Source organism: Molossus molossus, unplaced genomic scaffold (genome assembly GCF_014108415.1).
Source record: "Molossus molossus isolate mMolMol1 unplaced genomic scaffold, mMolMol1.p scaffold_m16_p_9, whole genome shotgun sequence".
Classification (NCBI taxonomy): domain Eukaryota; kingdom Metazoa; phylum Chordata; class Mammalia; order Chiroptera; family Molossidae; genus Molossus; species Molossus molossus.
In genome coordinates this window covers 67,199,097-67,221,118 of record NW_023425403.1, presented here as the reverse complement: position 1 = coordinate 67,221,118, position 22,022 = coordinate 67,199,097, and the positions used below count along the sequence as shown (strand labels likewise).

The 22,022-nt window shown below is 37.5% G+C and overlaps 1 protein-coding gene across 2 annotated transcripts in view; it reads left to right on the top strand.

Moving 5' to 3' along the window:
- PIBF1 (progesterone immunomodulatory binding factor 1) overlaps positions 1 to 22,022 on the top strand; it is a 183,068-nt gene that overhangs the window by 7,491 nt on the left and 153,555 nt on the right. For both annotated transcript variants that reach the window (XM_036250417.1, XM_036250418.1), the window contains exons 4-5: positions 6,100 to 6,298; positions 8,398 to 8,517. In XM_036250417.1, the coding sequence (XP_036106310.1) occupies positions 6,100 to 6,298; positions 8,398 to 8,517 (319 nt within the window). The remainder of the gene's footprint in view (positions 1 to 6,099; positions 6,299 to 8,397; positions 8,518 to 22,022) is intronic.

The window sequence follows — 22,022 nt, the reverse complement described above, 5'->3', positions numbered from 1 at the left end:
TGCATGTGATTATAAGCTAAAATAGAGAAATTTTAAATGAAATTTGGTAACAGTTTTTACATCCAGACCAACAAAAAGGTAAGTTACTTGATACAGTCCACAAAATAAAAAAGTCAAAATTCAACATTTATTCAACAAACATTGACAATGTAAGTGAACCATAAATGACAATGGGAGCTCTCTAAACTGACGACTACATAACTTACTGTCTCACTTAATCATTTTTCATTTGCTCTGCAAAGCATACTGATTGATTTTCATGGCCCTTTGAACTCTTCTGGCATAAAGTGCTTCTCTTTGCCTGCATACTTTCTCCAGCTCAGTTGTGTGCTTATCAAGAGTCTGTTGTGTTTATTCACAAATCTGCCTATGCCAGTTGTACTTATTATACTTGCATAACTTAATTAAAATTATGTAAACAAATATAAGTGTAAAAAACTAGTTTTATTTTTATGAAAACTATGATGAATTCTTTGGAAAGATTCAATATAAAGGAGTGACTTAAAAAAAAATCATCAAATTAAGTATAAGAAAGACAGATTTAGAGATTGAGGAGCAAAAAGTAAACAAATCCATAAAAAGTCTCCTCTCAGTTTTTCTAAGGTGTCTATTAATGTCTCATGCCACTGTAAAGAAATTGAACTTGGAAATTATGAACAATGATTTGTATACACAAAACAAAATATACGTCCATATTTTTTTTTTTTAAATCTGGAATCTATGTACAAAATTTGAAGGTGAATGATTATTTCTATATTTTTAGAGGTAAATGTGTAAAGTAGGTATTTTTTTCCCTCTATAACATTTCACCATTTAACTGACATTTTTTAAAATTATCTAACTGAATTATTAGCCACTATGATATTAGATCAGTGGTTCTCAAACTTTAGCATGCATCAGAACCATCTGGAAGTCTTTTTAGGAAAGATTATTAGGTCCTACCCTCAGGTTCTGATTTGGGTTGACATCCAGCAAATTTCCATTTCTGCTAAGTTCCCAGGTGATGCTGCTACTGCTGGTTTAGCGTAACACTTTGAACACCACTATATTCAGTAATAAGGCTTCTATTCTCATTCTTTAGACACATCAGATTCAGTGATGCTGAGAATGCAATTAGGAGGCTATTGCAATAATCCTTTTGATCACTGACGAGAAAAAAAAGTATATGGATTATGAATATATTGAAGGTAAAGCTGATAGGATGTCCTAATGGATTAGATGTGAGGTTCAAGAGAAAAAGAGGAGCCAAAGATTATACGCATTATGTTTGGCCTGAATAAATGAAAATGGAGTTTCTGTCAACTAAGGTAGGAAGACCACAGTGGAATAGGTTTGCTAGTGAAGAGCAGGAGTTCTTCACTCAACTCAAGTTAGAGTTGTCTGATTAGAAATCCATGTGGAATTGTATGAAAAGTATGGTGTAAGGATATAAATCTGGGAGTCATTAGGGTATAGATAGTATTTAAGTCATGAAACTGGATAATTTCCCAAGGGAGTACCACGTACTCTAGCATTAACACAAACCAGAGGACCCAGAAAGCACCATCAATAAAATGGGAAAAAAATGAAGAGATTATAGTGTCTTAGAAGACAGGCTAAGAAAGTGTATAAGGAAAAAGAGATCACACACAGACTGAAATCAGTTGTATCAAGTGTTATCATTAGGTTAGGGAAGAAAGACACTGAAAATTGATCATTAGCCATCTGGATGTCATTGGTGACCTTGGAATTTCAGTGGGGGTGGGTGAAAGGAGCTGAAAACCTGACCGGCATGGGTTTAACAGGAAAAGCTTGGAGAGAACCTCTTGCTAAGCGGCTGCAAGCCCAGCACAAGTGGCATTTCTAGATCACCGTGTAACTCATACCAAGTGGCCCCAAGTAGAGCAAAGGCAGCAGCTGATGATGGCTTGCGCCAGAGCTGTCCCATGAGGGCCCAGAACCAGCTTCAGACCATATCAAAGCACCATCAAACCACCTCCACAAACAACACACTCAAAGGCCAGACTCAGCAAGCACCAGAGTCCTGCTCCATGGGGTCAGCCCCTGCACAACAGCTCCTCTTCTATAGTCACAGCCAGTCTGACAGCCAATCAGCCTGAGGGTCAAAACCTCCCATTGACATGCCAACAGCAATCAAGGCTCAACTACAGCAGGAAGGCACATACAGTCCACACAAGGGACACACCAGGAGCACCTGGCTCCCACAGGATGCCTACTATATAAGGCCACTCTATCAAGACCAGAAGATGTAGCAGCTCTGCCTAATACATAGAAAAAAAGGGAGGCAACCAAAATGAGAAGACAAAGAATCATGTTCCCAAATGAAAGAACAGGATGAAATCCAGAAAACTAACTAAACAAAATAGAAGCAAACAATCTATCAGGTGTAGAGTTCAAAACACTGATTATAAGAATGCTCAATGAACTGAGTGAGAACTTTAACAAAGAAATAAGAAAGCAGATAGAAAACATAAAAAATAACCTGTGAGAAATGACGAATACAGGAGGGGGAATCAACTAAAGGTTAGCTGAAGCAAAGGATCAAATCAACAATTTGGAAGATAAGGTAGCAGAAAACACACCCAATCAAAACAGCAAAAAGAAAAAAATCCAAAAAATGATGATAGTTGAAGGGGCCTCTGGGACAACATTGAGCATACCAACATTCACATCATAGGGCTATCAGAAAGAGAAAAGAGAGAGTGAGCATAGCATTGAAAACCAGTTGAAGAAATAATGACAGAAAACTTTCCTAACCTGGTGAAGTAAATAGACATACAAGTTAGAAAGTGTAGAAAGTCCCAAATATGATGAACCCAACATGGCCCACACTTAAACACATCATAATTAAAATGCCAAAGGTTAAAGACAAAGAATCTTAAAAGCACAAGAGGAAAACAGTTACCTCTAAAGTAGCTTCCATGAGACTATCAGATGATTTCTTAACAGATACTTTGCAGAACAGAAGGAATTGACAGGAAATATTCAAAGTGATAAAAAGCAAGGATTTATAACCAAGATTACTCTACCCAGCAAGGCTATCATTTAGAATCAAAGGACAGATAAAGAGCTTCCCAGACAAGAAAAAGCCAAAGGAGTTCATCACCACCAAACCAGTATTATAAGAAATGTTAAAGGGACTTCTTTAAGAAGAAGGAAAAAAAAAGATAAAAAATATCAATAATAAAATAGCAATGAACACATATCTATCAACAATTACTTTAAATGCAAATATATGCTCCAATCAAAAGACATAGGGTAGCTGAATGGGTAAGAAAATACTTTATACAAGAGACCTAGTTCAGATCGAAAAGGCACACACAGACTGAAAGTATAGGGATGGAGGAAGATATTTCATGAAAATAGAAACAAACAAAAAGGCTGGGATAGCAATACTTACATCAGACAAAATTAAAACAAAGGCTGTAACGAGAGACAAAGAAGGACCAGCAATTCTGCTTCTGGGTATTTATCTGAAGAACCCAAAACACTAATTCGAAATGACAAAAGCATCATTCATAATAGCCAAGATATGGAAACAACCCAAGTGTCCATCAATACATGAATGGATTAAAAAAATGGTACATATATGCAATGGAATATTACTTGGTCATAAAAAAGGAATGAAATTTTGCCATCTGCAATAACATGGATGGTCCTAGAGAGTGTTATGCTAAGTGAATTAAGTCAGACAGAGAAAGACAAATATAATTTTCACTTATATGTAGAATCTAAAAATCCAAGTAAACTAAAAAACAAAACGGAAATAAGTTAGTAGATACAGAAAATATTTTGATGGTTGCCAGATGGGAAAGGGGGGTTTGAAGGATGGGTGAAAAGGGGAAGGGATTAAGATGTACAAATTGCCCTGGCCGGTTTGGCTCAGCAGTTAGAGCATCAGCCTATAGTCCCGAGAGACCCGGGTTCGGTTCCCACTAAGGGCATGTACCTCAGTTGCAGTTTGTCCCTGGCCCTGGTTGGTTGTGCGGGTGGCAACCACTCGATGTGTCCCTTTCACATCGATGTTTCTCTCTCTCTCCCTGCCACTCTATCTGAACAAAATATGAAAAAATGTCCTCGGGTGAGGATAAAAAAAAAAGTCACGGGGATATTAAGTACAGCACGGAATATCAGTAACATTGTAATAAGCATATATGGTGTCAGGTGGTTACTAGATTTATCTGGGTGATCACTTCATTAGTTATACAAATGTCTAATCACTATGTTATTTGTATACCTGAAACCAATACTGTATGTCAACCATAATTGAAAAATAAAATTTGTTTTAAAAAAGAAAAATTACAATATGGAAAATAATAACCAGAAGCCAGGTGTTTTGTGCAAGTTATAATTTTATATTTAAAATGGAAAGTGGTAGAAAATGTAGTTTTGAATTTTTCTAAAATACGAACTTAATAAAATAATCTGTGATTTTCGTATGTCAAAAAAAGAAAAGGAAAAGCATTGGAGGCAGTGAGTGTGGACAACTTTTTTTTTAAAAAAATCTTTATTGTTGATTGTATTACAGATGTCCCTCTTCCCCCTCTTGACCCCCTCCTCCCCACCCCACCTCCCTACTGCTTTCCCCACACTATTGTCTGTCTGTTGGTTATGTTATATGCATATCAACTTTTGAGAAGTTTTGTTCCACATGGAGGAGCAAACAAAGGTTGGGCATTGAAATAGGGTCAAAAGTTGTGGGTATTGTTTGTTCATTTGTTTTAAGATAGAAATAACAGCATGTTTGATGTTAATGGGAGTGATATAAAAGACAGGGAAACAAATCAGATGGTGTTCTTTGAGAATGATAATGAGCCCTGGCCGGTTTGGCTCAGCGGTTAGAGCGTCGGCCTGTGGTCCTGAGAGACCCGGGTTCGGTTCCCGCTAAGGGCGCGTACCTCGGTTGCAGTTTGTTCCTGACCCTGGTTGGGTTGTGCGGGTGGCAGCCACTCTATGTGTCCCTTCACGTCGATGTTTCTCTCTCTCTCTCTTTTTCCCCCCCTCCCACTCTATCTGAACAAAAAATGGAAAAATGTCCTTAGGTGAGGATAAAAAAAAAAAGAGCGAGAGAATGATAATGATGTACAGATTACTGTTTTCATTAACTCATTGGTTGAATGAATACCTTATGGTGGTTCGGTGTTACCATCTTAAAGAGGTATACCTTTTAGTACCTGGACAAAAAGAAATGAAAATTACTTTAATGATTAGGATCCCAAACAGATGTATAAGACTTAAACCTTAACCAGAAAAAAATGTATAACTGCATAATTTGTATTTTTGAAATTCTTTTTAACTTTTTAAAAAGTTTTTATTGATTTTTTTTTTTTTAAGAGAGAGAGGAAGGGAGATGGAAAAAGAAAGAGAAAGATCAATCTGTTGCCTCCTGTACACCCCCTACCAGGGATTGAACCAGCAACCTTTTCCTGCACAATACGCCACCCAACCAACTAAGCCACATCAGCCAGGGCTAAATTTTTTTTTCCTTAATTCTCACCCAAGGATATGTTTTTCATTGATTCTAGAGAGAGAAGAAGGGTGGGAGAGAGGGAGGGAGGGAGGGGAAGAGAGAGAGAGAGAGAGAGAGAGAGATCAAGATCAATTATCTCCCAGAAGTGCCCCGACCAGGATCAAACCTGTGACCCTTCAGTGCACAGGCCCTGATGCTCTAACCAACTGAGCCACACTGGCTGGGGATGAAATTATTCTTTAAGAATATTAATTCTCTATTTAATTATTTATGTGGCTGTATACTTTTTTCCTTTTGAATTGATTGGGGCGACACCAGTAAAATTATACAGGTATTAGTGCCCAATTCTACGACACATCATCTGTACACTGTATTATGGGTTCACTACCCAAAGTCAAGTCTCCACCTCCCTCCACCCCACCTCCCCCTGGCAATGTGGCTGCACATTTAGCAGTTAGCATAGAATTGTCATTTCTTGTTTAACTGATTAAGTAAATAAAAATTTAGCTAGCATCAAATATACTATTTGAGGTTCTCATTTTCTAACTTTATGTTACTATAAAAAGGTGACTTTGAGAAAATTAAACTTGAGAAGGTTTTTAAACTTGCCACAAATTCTCTCCTAACAGAAAATATCAAGAACTAATGAAACAAGAAATGGAAACTATTTTATTGAGACAGAAACAACTGGAAGAGACAAATCTTCAGCTGAGAGAGAAAGCTGGAGATATTCGTCGAAACCTGCGTGATTTTGAGTTGACGGAAGAGCAGTATCTGAAACTAAAAGGTTTTCCTGAAGATCAGCTCTCTATTCCTGAATATGTATCTGTAAGTGTCTTGAAATTTTTTTTTAACTAAATGTATTTTCAGACTAAACTTTGCCATTTGTGTTGCAGCCGTAACTTCTGAAGTACCTAGTTGTTTTAGGCCCTGATCTGAAGATGGTGAACGGTGTTCAGATCACCAGATTTTAAAGGGTCTTGACCATTGATCGCCAAAGGCAAACAGTAAATAGAGCTCTGAAGTTAATGGCTGCAAAGTCTATAGACGTGAATTATTTTATCATATACTAGTGATTTGTCACATCCTCAGCATGAAAAGTAGACATAAATGCTGATAAGTGGTTGTGGGGGTGGGTTAGGGACAGTAAAGGAGAGGGCAGTTGGTGTGATTATGAAGGGGTCGTGTGAGGCAAATCTTTGTGGACCACATAATCACGCATTCCATTAGCCTTAAGGACGTTGATGTCTTCACATGATGTAGCCACTGGCAGATGATGCCACTGAGAGCAAAACAGGCAAAAGATTGTAGTATTACTAGGAAAATAGTTTTGATCTTATGAATTCCCTGAAAGGGGCTCAGAGTGGTGGGGTAGGGGCAACGGTCCCCAGACTACACATTAAGAACTACTGGTTTATGGTATATAGATATTTCACCTTAAGAGGCTTGACTTTTTTTTGTCTATAAAAGGGTTACATATAATAATAATGCCTTTGGGTTGAGATAATTAATAAAGATTAACTGTGACTATGTATGTAAACTGCTTAGCTTAGTCCTTACAACATAGTAAAAATAAAATATTACCTATTATTTTGCTGGAGTGGTGATTACTACTCTTAGTTCTCATTTGGATAAGGCTTCAAGATGAATGATTCCCTACAAAGTGTATTACTTTTTTGTCCATCTTTTTATTTAAAGAGCTTAAATTTAATGTTTCTGCCCAGTATGTACCGTCCAAAACAAATATCTTAAGTGCTGTCCTTGAGGCTGTGTTCATAATAGATATCAAGTATTCCATTAAGTTATACATACTTTTGCTCTCTGGTTTATTAGTGTTCTTTGTCATATCTTTTGTTTTCTCAGGCAGTTCTATCCTACCTAGTTATTTTTGGTGTTGAGGACTAATCTTAGGACTTGCCTCTTAACATATATGGGACTTTTGCAATACAGCAATATATTAAGGTGTTTCAGATAGTCCCTAATTGCCCTCTCCTAATTTACTCATGGTCCCTTTGTTTTATAGGAACTTGTCAGATGGAACTCTGCTAGGTTAGGGCAGGCAAACTCCCCGAAGAGAAAGATGGGTGGGAAAAGAGGTCTGAACTGAATGGAAGTAGTGATACGAAAGATACCTCCCAATTCATCCTGATTATCCCTTACACTGCGGTGGTAGCAGTAAGCAGAGCTTCACCAAGAGCCTAGGATGTGGGCTTACTGTATATTTAGGCATTGGAGATAGAGGAATGTACAAGCAGACAAATATCTCTGCCCTCATGGAGCTTACATGTCAGTGGAGTGACACAGAGGATACATTAAAATATGTATAATGTTTTTCATACATGCTATAGAGAAAAGAGCAATGAAGGTGAGGGACTCCTGCCAGGTGGACATGCTATTTTAGATCAGGTTGGGGGAATCAGGGACAGCTTTACTGATAGGGTGACATTTGATCAGAGACCTGAAGGGAGTGAAAGCATGAGCCATGCATTTATATGTGGGGAAACTTTTCTATCAGAGGAAACAGCAAGAGCAAAAGTCTTGAACACTTGATGTGTTCAGGAAATAACAAGCATATGGTGTAGAGTGAGGAGTAATGGGAGATGAGTAAGTAGTAAATGGAGTAGTGATAGAAGAGAGGAAAGAAAGACTATGTCAGAGGTGGAAAGTTATAGATAATCTGGGCCTTGAGGGAACTGAAATGAACATTAAGATTTAAAGTACTGGTGGTCAGGTCAATTAACAACTGCCTTATTTTAGTTTTATACAAATAAAACTTTTTTATATAGACAATCTGAAATTCCTCAACACTCTTATTTTATGACCTTAATATTTTACTTTTATTACCAATGATTGAGAGTACTATAAGTTAGCAAATTTTAATTGTAATTTGGGTTTAAAGCCTGCTTATTGATTTGATTTTTTTAAAGATTCGGTTCTATGAACTAATGGATCCATTAAAAAAGGAAATCTGTGAACTACAAGTGAAAAAGAATAACCTGTCAGAAGAATTAACCGAAAACAGAGGCCAACTGAGACACCTGACAGAGGTTTGTATGATTTTGATCACTGGTTACCAGAGGCGCCACATTTTTCTGTAAGGAATCCGTCGAGATTTGTGATAGGAATAAGAAAGTTAATGACAGAAAAATAGGACTAGGGAATTCTGACTCTTGTGATTCTTCATAAATGGTGGGAAGGAGGTTAAATTAGAAATAGTCATCTTAAATATTGACACAAGTATTCCAGGATATTGACCTGTAATCCATGGTTGAACATTTTGTCATTTATTCTTCATTGCAGATTAGCCTTGGTTGTGATATATGAAAGGAACTGCTGTCCAGAAATCGGTCACTTTGCCTCTCCATCAAGTACAGTTAGCTCTCCTGCTGCGTTTTCAGAGCCTGTGCATTGACACCAGCATCGGCCCAGTGATGTGCACGGTGCTGTGCTCGGTGCTGGCAGCAGTGGGCACAGAAGAGACAGGGTCTGCCCTCCTAGCGTCAGATTCTCGTAGATTAGAGTTAGAACCTCGGAGGATATCTTGACGCTCTCATTTTCTGTGTGACCTTGAACAAGTTATTTAATGTTCCTGCTCTGTCAAATGGAAAAAATAATACTGATTGTTCATTCACTTCAGTGAATTGCCAATGTTTCTGTTTCAAAGTAAAAATGTGATTTTTAGTGAAGTTGCATGTAAATATTTATTGTGTGTTATTTCAAGGACAGCTTTGACCAAAGATCTATTATTCAGAAGTAGTCAATTATAATTTAATTTATATTTTGATGTTCTAATTTGCTGCACTATTAGTGTTGGACAGAATCCACTACGTCATTAATATGGAGCCAATATTATAGGTAAAATAAAGACTCAGCTTTACCCTGGCTGATTTGGCTCAGTGGTTGGAGCGTTGGCCTGTGGACCAGAGAGTCCCGGGTTCGGTTCCCTCTAGGGGCACGTACCAAAAAAAAAAAGTCTCAGCTTCCTCCTTTCATAGGAGTGACGAAGTCCTAAAGAGCAATGGCAGAGACGCAGATGTGCCTATATGAACACTACTGCAGCGTTCTACAAAGAGCAATGGCAGAGACGCAGATGTGCCTATATGAACACTACTGCAGCGTTCTACATATTGTTGGGTTTTTTTCCTTCTGCTAACCTGCCACGTTGTGTAGTAAACTCTTGTGCATTTAGAATCCACTGTGTCACAATTAAAGGCAATCGCTTTTAATTAAAAAAAAATAGCATGCATAGTCAAGATAATAAAGGACAAAGTAAGAAGGCCTCAGTTTGGCTACTAACTAATTTTACAGCCTTAGGCAAGTCATTTAATCTCTCTTGTTTCTGTAAAATGCCCAGGATGGTATAGTGTTCGCAGTACAGGATTTATTGGAGACAAGGCAATTAGACAAATTTTCAGACTTGTTTCTGTAACACCTTGTGGTACCTCAGCATCCTTCAAGGCCTTCTTATTTTTAGGAAGGCTGGAGGAGTTTTCTATCCTTGTTTATATCAAATCACCTTTTTTTATTTTTTTTATTTATTTTTTTATCCTCACCCGAGGACATTTTTCCATTTTTTGTTCAGATAGAGTGGGAGGAAGAGAGAGAGAGAAACATCAACGTGAAAGGGACACATTGAGTAGCTGCCTCCCTCCCGCACGGCCCAACCAGGGCCAGGGACAAACTGCAACCGAGGTTCATGCCCTTAGTGGGAACCAAACCTGGGTCTCTGGACCGCAGGCCGATGCTCTAACCGCCGAGCCAAAACGGCCAGGGCAAATCGCCTCTTTTTAAATCACTTCAACATTTGGAGATTATGCCCGGCTGGTATGGCTCCATGGTTGAGCATGGACCCATGCACCAAGAGGTCGCCAATTCGATTCCCTTTCAGGGCACCTATTCGATTCCCTTTCAGGGCACATGCCCAGGTTGTGGGCCTGATTCCCAGTGCGGGAGGGAATGCAAGAGTCGGCCAATCGATGTTCTCTCTCATCTATGTCTCTCTCTCTCTAAAATCAACAAAGGAAAATTATTTTTAAAAAAACAAACAAAAAAAACATTTGGGGATTGATTCGAAGAGTGGTTTTCCTTGAACAAAGTATTCCTTGAGCTAAAAAAAAAAAATGTTTGCAACTCTAGAATTATCATTAGCATGTTATATATTTTTTTACTCTGTGGTAAAGCAAGTCACTCTTAAGGGTCATTAATAGCAATGTATCCCAGATTTTAGTTTGTTTCAACTTTGCTAACACTTTTAGTATTTTATTGATAGGAAAAAGTGTATATAGTATTTCTGAGTGTTTTCAATGCATAGATAACTCTTGAACTTAGAAACAGTTTTGTTTGTGAACTTATATTGGTCAGGGTTCCCAGAGAAACAACCAGTAGGGTATATTGAGATATGTACATATCTATAGACAGAGAGATTGATTGATTGATTTTAAGGGATTGGTTCACATGATTATGGAGGCTTGGAAGTCCAGAATCTAATGAGATAGGCTGGCAGGCTGGCCATTCAGGGAAACGTTGCAGTTTGAATCCAAACACAGTCTGCTGATAGAATTCCTGCTTGCTCAGGGGAGGTCAGACTATTCTAGGAAGGCCTTCAGCAGATTGGATGAGGCCCACCACATTAGGAAGGATAATCTGTTTTACCCAGAGTCTGCTGATTTAAATGTTAATCTCATCTGAAAAATACCTCACAGAAACATCTAAAATAACATTTAACCAAATACTGTATTAGGGTACCGAGGCCTGGCCAATTAACACACAAAATTACCCGTCACATCTCCTTCCTTGTACAGGTTTGTTACTTAAAGGTTTATCGCCTCTCAGCTAAAAATATAATCCTGTGTCTTAAACCTTTACTTAAATTTAATAATAATACAAACAGAATTGCATCACTATTAGAAAAAATAATTAAGCACACTATTAGAAAAAATTAAGCACTCTTATCTACTTAATAGAAGTCTTAGAAATTAAGAGAATATGATTTAAACACAATAGAATTACTTTTATATTAAAGCTACCCTTAAAGTTGGGTTCTTGTGCTCTGTCAAAGGCCTAGTGTAAGTCAACTTACCCAACAATGGGAAAAAATAAACTATCTTACAATTACAGTTGGACCAGTGAAGACTTTTTTTATAAGGATATAGTGAACTATAAATACTTAAAAGAATTTTTGGCCCTAGCCAGTGTGGCTCAGCGTTTAGAGTGTTGGCCCAGTTTTAATTCCTGGTCAGGGGCATGTACCTGCTTGTAGGTTTGATCACTGGCATTGGCCCATGGTCTCGTGGAGGTAACCAATCAATGTGTCTCTCTCTCACATTGATGTTTCCCTCTCTCTCTCTCTCTCTCTCTCTCTCCCTCCCTCCCTCCTACTTTACGTACCAGGTGAGGATTAACAATAGCAACAAAAAGAATTTTTCTTAATCATATGTTGTGGGGGGCCGATTTTTGATGTGGTTTGTTAAATTATTTACTGCTTTACTGCTGTTATATTTGAAGAATTCAAAGATATTAATTCAAGTTTTATTGCTGCAACTTGACATTGGCATGGTGATCTTAGATTTTTTTAAAAACACACACAAAAAAAACTTGGTCTTCTTTACTCTCCTCTCCCTTGAATCTTAAAACTTCTTCATCTGTAAGTAGTTATTGGACATTTATGAGGCAAGCACTGTTCAAGATGCTTGGGATACCTCTGAACAAAGCAGTGATCTGGCCTGATGGAGAGTGTCTTTTAAAAGGAGTGCATGGACACAAACTGTAAACACTATAAATAAGCAAATCACATAGTAAGATAAAAGGTGATAACTGCAAAGGATAAAAGAAAAGGGTAATCAATAGTGCTGCATGGCACAGAGAAGAAAGCATATTCAAAATTGTACAGGGTCCCTGGTAGGCCTCATTGAGGAGGTTAGAAGGTAGTAAAGATTTGGAGGTGAGGGAAACAACAAAGTTCTCAAGAGCTTCCAGGCAAAGGAACAAAATGCAAAGGCAAGAGAGTGTCTTGGTGTTTGTGGAGCACTGAGAAAGCCAATGTGACTGCAAGGGCGGAAGGAACTAGTGCAAGATAAATAAGATCAGAGAGGTAATGGGTCATTTGAGGTCATTTAACCCTAAGTGAAAGGAAGCATTACAGGATTTTGGAAAGATGTGACATTAACTGACAATGTAAAAGGATCATTCTAGCTGATACATATTTTAAAACTTTCATTATGTCCCAGATAATGGTGTTTTGAGTAGGAAACTATACAGCTATAAGGGTGGAAGCTAAGAGACTTGTGAGGAGGCAGTTGTAATCTAGGTGAGGTGATCGTGCGATCAGGGTGGTAGATCCTGGATGTATTTTTAAAGTACAGCCAGCCCGGCCAGTGTGGCTCAGTGGTTGAGTGTCGACCCATGCACCAAGAGGTTGCCAGTTCAATTCCCAGTCAGGGCACATGCCCAGGTTGTAGGCCAAATTGCCAGTGGGGGACATGCAGGAGGCAGCCAGTTGATGTTCTCTCTCTCATCAATGTTTCTACCTCTCTTTCTCTCTCTTCCTTCCTCTCTCTATAAAATCAATAAAGAAAAAAAAAGAATTCTTTTTAATTAAAGTACAGCCAATAGGATTTCCTGATAAATTAGATGGAGGATGTGAAAGAAAGATAGGAGTCAAATTTTTGGACTGAGTAACTTGAATTAATGGATTTTCATTCAGCTGAGATGGGTAGGTTGTAGATGAGACAGATTTAAGGTCAAAAGAGAGTTCAGATTTTAGACATGTTGAGTTGTACTCAAACTATATACTCTGTCTCTTGGGCAACTACTCAAATTTTAGGTAAGTTTTGTTTGCCTCATTAGAATTGCTGGGGTCTGTCCTACGCATATGTTGTTCACAGGTCAGCCAGACATTTAGCCACAGAATTTAGCTCTCTCTCTTTGGCTACCTCTGTAATTCCCTCCTCATTTTAGAGCAGCTGAGTGTCCTGATTCTTCAAACTAGAAAGAGGAAGGATTTTCTTTTGCACCTTTAGCCTTCCAACTTGGCAAAGAGTAGGCCTGCCTTCAGGCTAAAAGCCACTGACAAAAAAAAAAAAAAAAATCAGAAAACTCACCCAGTGCTGTTCTCTTCTTCCTCTAGCAGATGGACTGCGCTCCAGAATCTGCCTGTTTTTGGTCACTTCCCTGTGCCTTCAGGTCGTTTTAAATTTTGTCCAGAATTTGTAGTTGTATCTACAGTAGGACTGATCAGATGGGAACTTACATGGCCATTATTAGTAGAACCATCTTATAGTTTTGTTTTAAGCACAAGTGAAGAAACAGAAAATCTAGTCTATGCATGTAGCCTACTTGACTTTGAAATTCCTTTATTTTCTCTAAAAAGAACTTGAGCTTCATTAGAGAATTGTTTTCTCAGCATGTTTTGCTTTGTGCTGACATGGATGATGAAATATTAGGCATTATTAAGAAAAATATTGGAAGCAAAATAAAGCACACTACTAGACCTTGAACAAAAAGTATGGTTTTGAACACTATGACTTTGGTTGTTTGCACTTATTACCTATTAATTTTTGAATTCCTGGTAAAGCCATAGAGTTAAGAGGATAGAAACTAAAAGCTGATATTTGAGAAGCTGAGTTTACTATCTGAGAACATATAAAGATTAGGGTGTTTCAAATGAACACAACAGCTGGAAAAAAGCAATTGAAGTTCATAAAAATTACACTGCAGATAAGGTGAGGATTGACTTGCCAGAGGATAAACTCAGGACAAATAGACTACTATTTCATAGAACAAGTAATAAGTTAATGGAAACATAAAAGAAGACACAACAGCCAACAAATATAAATGCCGGAAAAATGACATGATAATGACCACTGTCAACTGAAAAAAAGTTTAGGATGTGATACAAAGTAAGAAGCGTTTATTTGAGTAAAAGGGTTGCCATTCCAGAGACCCAGACTCGGGTACTAACTACACTGGGCTCTGGGGAGAACAAAGAAAGGCAGTGTTGCCCTGGCCAGTTTGGCTCAGCGGTTAGAGCGTCGGCCTGCGGTCCGGAGAGACCCGGGTTCGGTTCCCGCTAAGGGCACGTACTTCGGTTGCAGTTTGTCCCCGGCCCTGGTTGGTCGTGCGGGTGGCAGCCACTCGATGTGTCCCTTCACGTCGATGTTTCTCTCTCTCTCTCTCCCTTCCACTCTATCTGTACAAAAAAATGGAAAAATATCCTCGGGTGAGGATTAAAAAAAAAAAAAAAAGAAAGGCAGTGTTTAACCACAAAAGGTAATTCATTCATACAAATGAAGGGAAGGATTGATCACTGGTTAGGTTAACAGGGATTTGTTAATCCCAATATGCAAACGGAAGCAGGTGAAAACTACAAAGAAGGAAGTAGTAGAGGCCATGTGTGTCCATGTAGCACTTGTTCCAGAATATTTTTGGCTCCAGGATGTTTTGAGCTGAGTTTAGCAAGTCAGTAGCAGCTCTGGGAACTGAGGCACAAGATGTGTATAGGCTGCATTTGCCCCACTTCCTTAAGAGCCTCCTGACTCGGTTTTGAGTGAGGATCTTAGCACTGTTCATTCCGTTTTATTTTCTCCATTACCACAATTCCATAGTGGTTTACTAAGAGTAACTCAGATATGGTTAGCTGGGTTTCTAAATTTTGAGACTGGGGATTAGGAAAACAAACTTGCTACTTTTTCTGGATTGTCTTTTTCCAAAATGACCTTAATTTTTTTTTCTTCTTTTACCACATGGTGGCAGCATGTATCCATGTATTCCTTCAGTAGTTTTGAGCTTCTCAGAAAATCTTGTCATTTTTGACCTAGAGGCCAAAGTATTACATTGGGTTACCTTATTTTCATTTAGAGCCCTATTTTCATATCCACTGCCTTAAACCAATCAAATACTGTTTTCTCCTAATAATTCAGTAGATCCATAACTGGAAGAAAGAATTATAAAAACTGAAACCTTTCTGCCATAACATGTAGTCTTCAGATCAAAGGTATCTCAATTATTACATTGACTTTATAATTATATATAACAAATTCACAAGTACACAATTAATTCTGCTTTTGTTTGTATAATCTCCTAGTTCATAACAGATAGGAAGTGAAACTGTTTTAGAAATTTAATAGAATGTGATTTTTGACCTTTGGAAAACAGGTTAGTCTTCCTGAAATACCAATTTTAGTGGATTTCTGACATCCTCTTTCAATTTTTTCCCCACATCTTTAGTTATTTGGAAATAATAGATACTAACACTGAAAAGTAAGGTTCATCTTTTACTTCAATTTAGAGTTTGTTTGTAAGTATCAAGAACAGTCTATAATGTATTTTGAGCTATATTATGTACATGAGCTTGTGTTTGGTACTTAGTGATTTTGTAAGTGCTATACTTTTGTTTCCTAATTATGAGATCTCTTTACAGCAAGTCAGAATTTTGAACCAGTACACGTAACTAAACTGTGCAGCTGTTTTGCATTGTAGATTCATTTTATCAAGCTTCTTTCATTTAAAAAAAAATGTTAATACTATATAGGAAGGTCATTAATGAGTCTGCACTTAATAAAGCTATTGAGTTTCACAAGGAAATGGTGAAATATTTTTCTCTTGTGAGTACTTTGGTAACTAGGAAGCAAAAAGTGTTTTGTTCAAGATAACTTCCTTGTTTAAAAACATAGTTACATTTATTAAGAGAAATTCTGTAAGATTACCTTGTCTCATCTTGAATAGTCATGTGAATAATCCAGTTAATTCTGTTTATATGAAAATGAGGTATTTCATTGGTGATACATACTTGTTATTCAGGTTTTTATATTTCAGGAAATGTTAACTTTTTCTGTTTTTTTTTTTTTTATCCTGCCCAATGTGTGAGCATTCTAAAGAGTGAATTCCTACTTTCCCAGAATAGTTAATCAAACCATTTCTTCTCATTTACCAAACTGCTAACCAGTGTAAACTAAGTCTGATTTGAACCATTGACCTTAACGTAAATGTCACTATATCTCATTTCCAATTGCCTTAGCTGCTCTCTCTCTCCACAGGCAAGAGATCACTTCATTTATCAAAGATTTATTTTGACACATAGGTTACCACTTTCTTCTCAGTTTACATGGTGTGAGAGACAAAAGATTTAAAGAAATGTATTATATCTAAAGTAAGTGCCTTTTGGTTTACACAGCTGCTGGCTGTTTAAAATGAGCCTACTTAATTGTGTCTTTGAATAATTTTTTACGTTTTGTAGAAAACATTTAGATTTGATGTTATTTTGTCAAATGATTTTTAAATATGTTTTTAAGGAATAATTATTGTAATTGCTTAAAGGGTCCAAATTAGCTATGATTTATGCATGTGCCACATTTGAACCCATATAATTTTCATCTAAAGTTCTTCTAACATCCTGAATTTGAGCAGTCAGTTTTAACTTCTTATCAATTGTTTTATAGTTTCCACAGAACAGATTCCTCAATAAATAGGAACTTGAAATTAAGAAAAGAACAAACTATGTATGAACTCAAGTAAACCTAGATTCTAGTTCTATCTTTGCTAGCTCTGGAATTCTGGATCATTTAACCCCTCTAGGCCTTAATGTTCTTATCTTGAAAATAAGAAGATAGTAGTAGATTATTTCCAAGGTATCTTTTATCTCTGAAAGTCTATAAATCTAAAATGCTTAGCTGATGTTTGGAAACAAGAGGCTTGGGAGGGAAAGGCATCTCATTATAAATGAAAGACCTAATAGTTGATAACTTAACCAAAACACTGTGTAATATAAAATTTGCAATATTTGTGCCAGCTAAACAGTCAAACAGTAGAGAAATATATCAAGTAAAAAAAAGTCAGGATCTATTTACAACCCCATTCCTGCTCCCTTTCCCCTTTGATGTGTAACTGTCACATGTCCCCCTCTCCATGCCAAATACAAGCCTCCTTGCAGAACTTCTCCCCAGGCAACGTTTTCCTGGTTGAAGCTTCTTGTGTCACTGTTTAAAATGTTTCTGTTACATACAGAAGAAATCTTAATTGAATTTTCACAAAATGAATATGCCTGGTTGACCACCACTCATATCAAAAAATAGAAATTTCCTTTCATGCTGTCTTTCTCAAAATCTTTGAAAAATTTCTGCATATATGTTGCATTGTGTCAGCTGATGTGTTTTACTTAAAGATTTATGATAAGACTCTTTAATTTCAGCTGCAAAAGTGATAATTTATTAAATATTAATTTTTAAAGTCACTTTTTCTACATCTTGAGCTAGTTATTATAATGCACATAGCCCACTGATATTTTAACATTGGTTCATTCTGAAAACATTTCCACCGCTATGTCAGGATTACTGAGTGAAGGCAGGTCTTCAAGGAACTCTGTCTCAGATGAGTGTAGGAAAGGTGAGGGTTACGTGCAAGACAGGAAAACATGTGATTACCATAACAATTTTACCTTCTTAGGCTAGAGATAGCCTTCTTTTATATCTCAGTATGAATAATTTAGAAGATGGAAAGATAACATTAACACAGGCCATCAAAATCAGTTCCATTCTAGATACATAGAAAATTGGCGAACAATTGAAATTTATCTTGGACTTGGATTGTCCTTATTTTTCCTATGTATTTTTATTGTTACTATAAAAGGAAATTGAGATTTGCTGTTAACCCATTTACTAATTTGTAGAAATTTTCTATTAGAAAGGGCTAGTGACTGGAAATTTTGGATGTTCCTTTATATTTGAAAATTGTTTACTTCTTTTGTTTTAGTCTATTAAATGTCCTCTTTTGCTTCTTTTCCACAGACATTAATTGCAAATCTTCTATATAATAAATAGACAGAGTACTAGGTACTAAGATTACAGAAAACTTCCTTAAAACTTTTCTTAGAATGTGAGAGGCAAGTAGTGGCTACGCCTCGGTTGCAGTTCGTCCCCAGCCCTGGTCGTGGTCATGCGGGAGGCAGCCAGTCCATGTGTCCCTCACACGTAGACGTTTCTCTCTCTCTTTCTCTCTCTCTCTCTCCCTCCTTCCCTCCCTCTCTCCCCCCCTCTCTCCCTCCCTCTCTCCCCCCTCTCTCCCCTTTCCTCCCGCTCTATCTGAAGATAAATAGAAAAATATCCTCGGGTGAGAATTTTAAAAAAAGATAGCCTTCCTTCTTTCTTTAGCCTTAACCTCAAAGTTCTCCACAGTCATTGCATTTGGTTTGTTTTGAGGGTGCTACTTTGTTTTATTTCCCAGCGTTATGCTTTAATCTATTATAGTTGCTAATAGTAAGTGAAGTATATGTTTTTTTCAAAATATAAAAGTAGTAATTTTATTTAAGGAGAAATTTTTTTTCAGCTAATAAGTTCTAAAAGAAAGTATCAGTAGAATATGTACCTTCCTATACTGAACGTTTGCATGTGCTTGGTCATAGGGTGTTCATATATAAAGAAAATGTAAATGTATGTATATACATAAAACATGTAGTAAGTGTATATACATGTATTATATAAGCATGTATGCATAGCATGCGTGTATGTGTTTGTATAGTTAGATCTTTTGAGGAGTTGCTCTCTGGACCAGAAGTTTAACCCTTATAATTCAGGACCAGATGCTGATGTCCTGTCAGATCTTTACAACTTTAGATCTTGGCACGTGCACACTTAGTAAATCCCCTATTTCTTTGGGCATTCATGTCTTCTAGATACCCCACCTTATAGCTTTCCTCATTTGCAGACCACTGGGACATTCTTATTTATTTAAAGTGGAACCCCTGCTTTAGATTTAAGTCTTCCTTTTCACCATAGCTCCTGCCTTGGTTACTTCTGTGATTCATCCCCAACCATGACCTTGCATTTTATTGATCTTTCCATCTTTAGTGATTGCTTCTTCTCGGCTTCAGCACTTAATCTCGCAGCCTGCAGTCTGTTCCTTGTCACCCAGACTGAAGTCACTATTCAGGTTGATCACAGAACATACCGCTTTCTATATACCCATGTTTCTCAGTCAGCTGCTTCCAACTTCTATTTAGCAGAATTTCCAGTCAATGTGATTTATCAGTCTCTTCCTAAATTTATTTGTGTCCCTCTTCATCATGTTATCAGTCTTAAACCTTTCTCTTGCCAGTGTTCTCTCATTGCTCTCCAACTGTCTTGACAACACCGTATTTTTCATTTTTCTGACTGAGAACTACTGGAGAGAATCACTTATGTGATAACATGCACCGTAAGTTTGTTGTTATCAACTTCAAATGGGCCCACAAAATTATGCTGAAATTTTTTTTTTCTAGTTCTCTTATTTTTCACAGCGGTTACTTTAGGCATTCCCTATTTTCTTTCTCTCTCACAGAAGATGATTTGGTAGTATTGCATTTCACAGAGAAAATGGAAATCCTCAGATGAAACTCCCTCAATTTCCTACCACAGACCCACAAACATTTTTATATCTGCATTCATTCTGTTTTGTTTGTTATTGCTGTTTATAGTGGGAAGACTTTTGCTTTCAAGGAATGGAAAAATCATATGCCTTTCTTTAGAAATCAAGGAGAAAATATAAATGTGTGAAGCAGGAGGGTAAGGAGTAGTTCTGTGGCTTGCAGCAAATTTAGCGCTAAGGACTTCAAATTTGTCTTTACTATAGAATAGCTCATTTTATTGTGTTTTGCTTTGTGCTTTGCAAATATTGTGTTTTTTAGAAATTAAGGTTTGTGGCAACCCTGTATCTAGCAAGTCTGTTGGCACCATTTTTCCAATAGCATTTGCTCATTTTGTGTCTCTGTGTCACATTTTGGTAAATCTCACAATATTTCAAACTCTTTTTATTATTATGATATTTCTTATGGTGATCTGTGATCAGTGATTTTTGATGTTACATTATAATTGCTTTAGGGTGCCATGAACCACGCCCATATAAGACAGTAAAGTTAATTGATAAACATGTATGTTCTGATTGCTTCACCAACCAGCCATTCCCCCATCTCTCTCTCTCTCTCTCTCTCTCTCTCTCTCTCTCTATCCTTGGGCCTCTCTCTTATTTCCTGACACTCAACAATATTGAAATTAGGCCAGTTAATAATCCTACAATGGCCTTGAAATGTTCAAATGAAAGTAACAGTCTCACATCTCTTACTTTAAATCAAAAGCTGGAAATGATTAAACTTAGTCAGGAAATCTTGTTAAAGCCAAGAAAGCTAGGTCAAAAGCTAGACCTCTTGCATCAAACTGTTAGCCAAGTTATAAATGCAGAGGAAAAGTTCTTGAAGGAAATTAAAAGTGCAACTCAGTGAACACATGAATGATAAGGAAGTGAAATAGCCTTATTACAGATATGGATAAAGTTTAAATGAAATGGATAGAAGATCAAGTCAGCCACAACATTTTCTTAAGCCAAAGCCTAATCCAGAGCAAGGCCCTAACTCTCTTCAATTATGAAGGCTGAGAGAGTTGAAGAAGCTGCAGAAGAAAAAAATTGAAGCTAACAGAGGCTGGTTCATGAGGTTTAAGAAAAGAAGCCGTCTCTATAATATAAAAGTACGAGGTAAATCAGCAGGTGCTGAGGTAGAAGCTGCAACAAGGCATCCAGAAGATATAGCTAAGAAGTTGCCTATACCGAACAACAGATTTTCAGTGTAGGACAGGCAGCCTTATATTAGAAGAAGATGCCATCTAGAACTTTCATAGTTAAAGAGAAGTCGGTGCTGGCTTCAAAACTACAAAGGACAGACCGACTCTCTTGCTAGGCTCTAATGCATCTGGTGACTTTACGCTGAAGTCAGCCCTTATTTACCACTCCAGAAATCCTGGGGCCCTGAAGAATTATGCTAAATCCACTCTGCTTATGCCATACACATGGAAAAACAAAGCCTGGATGACAGCGTATCTGTTTACAACATGGTTTACTAGTGCTATAAGTCCATCAGTAACACCTATTGCTCAGAAAAAAAATTCCCTGGAAAATACTATTGCTCATTGACAATGCACTTGATCAACCAAGAGCTCTGATGGAGATGTATAACTAGATTAGTGTTGTTTTCATGTCTCTGAGCACAACATTCATTCTGCAGCCCGTGGATCAAGGAGGAATTTCTAATTTCAAGTCGCACTTTATTTAAGATACACATTTTTTAAGGCCATAGGTGCCATAGATAGTGATTCCTGTGATAGATACAGGCAAAGGAAACGGAAAACCTGGAAAGGACTCATCATTCTGGATGCCATTAAGAATATCTGTACCCTGGCCAGTTTGGCTCAGCGGTTGGAGCGTCGGCCTGCGGTACAGAGAGTCCCGGGTTCGGTTCCCGCTAAGGGCATGTACCTCGGTTGCAGTTTGTCCCCGGCCCTGGTTGGTCGTGCGGGTGGCAGCCACTCGATGTGTCCCTTCACATCAGTGTTTCTCTCTCTCTCTCCCTCCTGCTCTATCTGAACAAAAAATGGAAAAATGTCCTCGGTTGAGGATTAAAAAAGAATATTTGTGATTCATGGAAAGAGGTCAATTATCAAACAATAACAGGAGTTTGGAAGAAGCTTATTCCAACCATCATGGATGACTTTGTGGAGGAAGACTTCAGTGGAAGAAGTAATTGAAAATGTGGTAG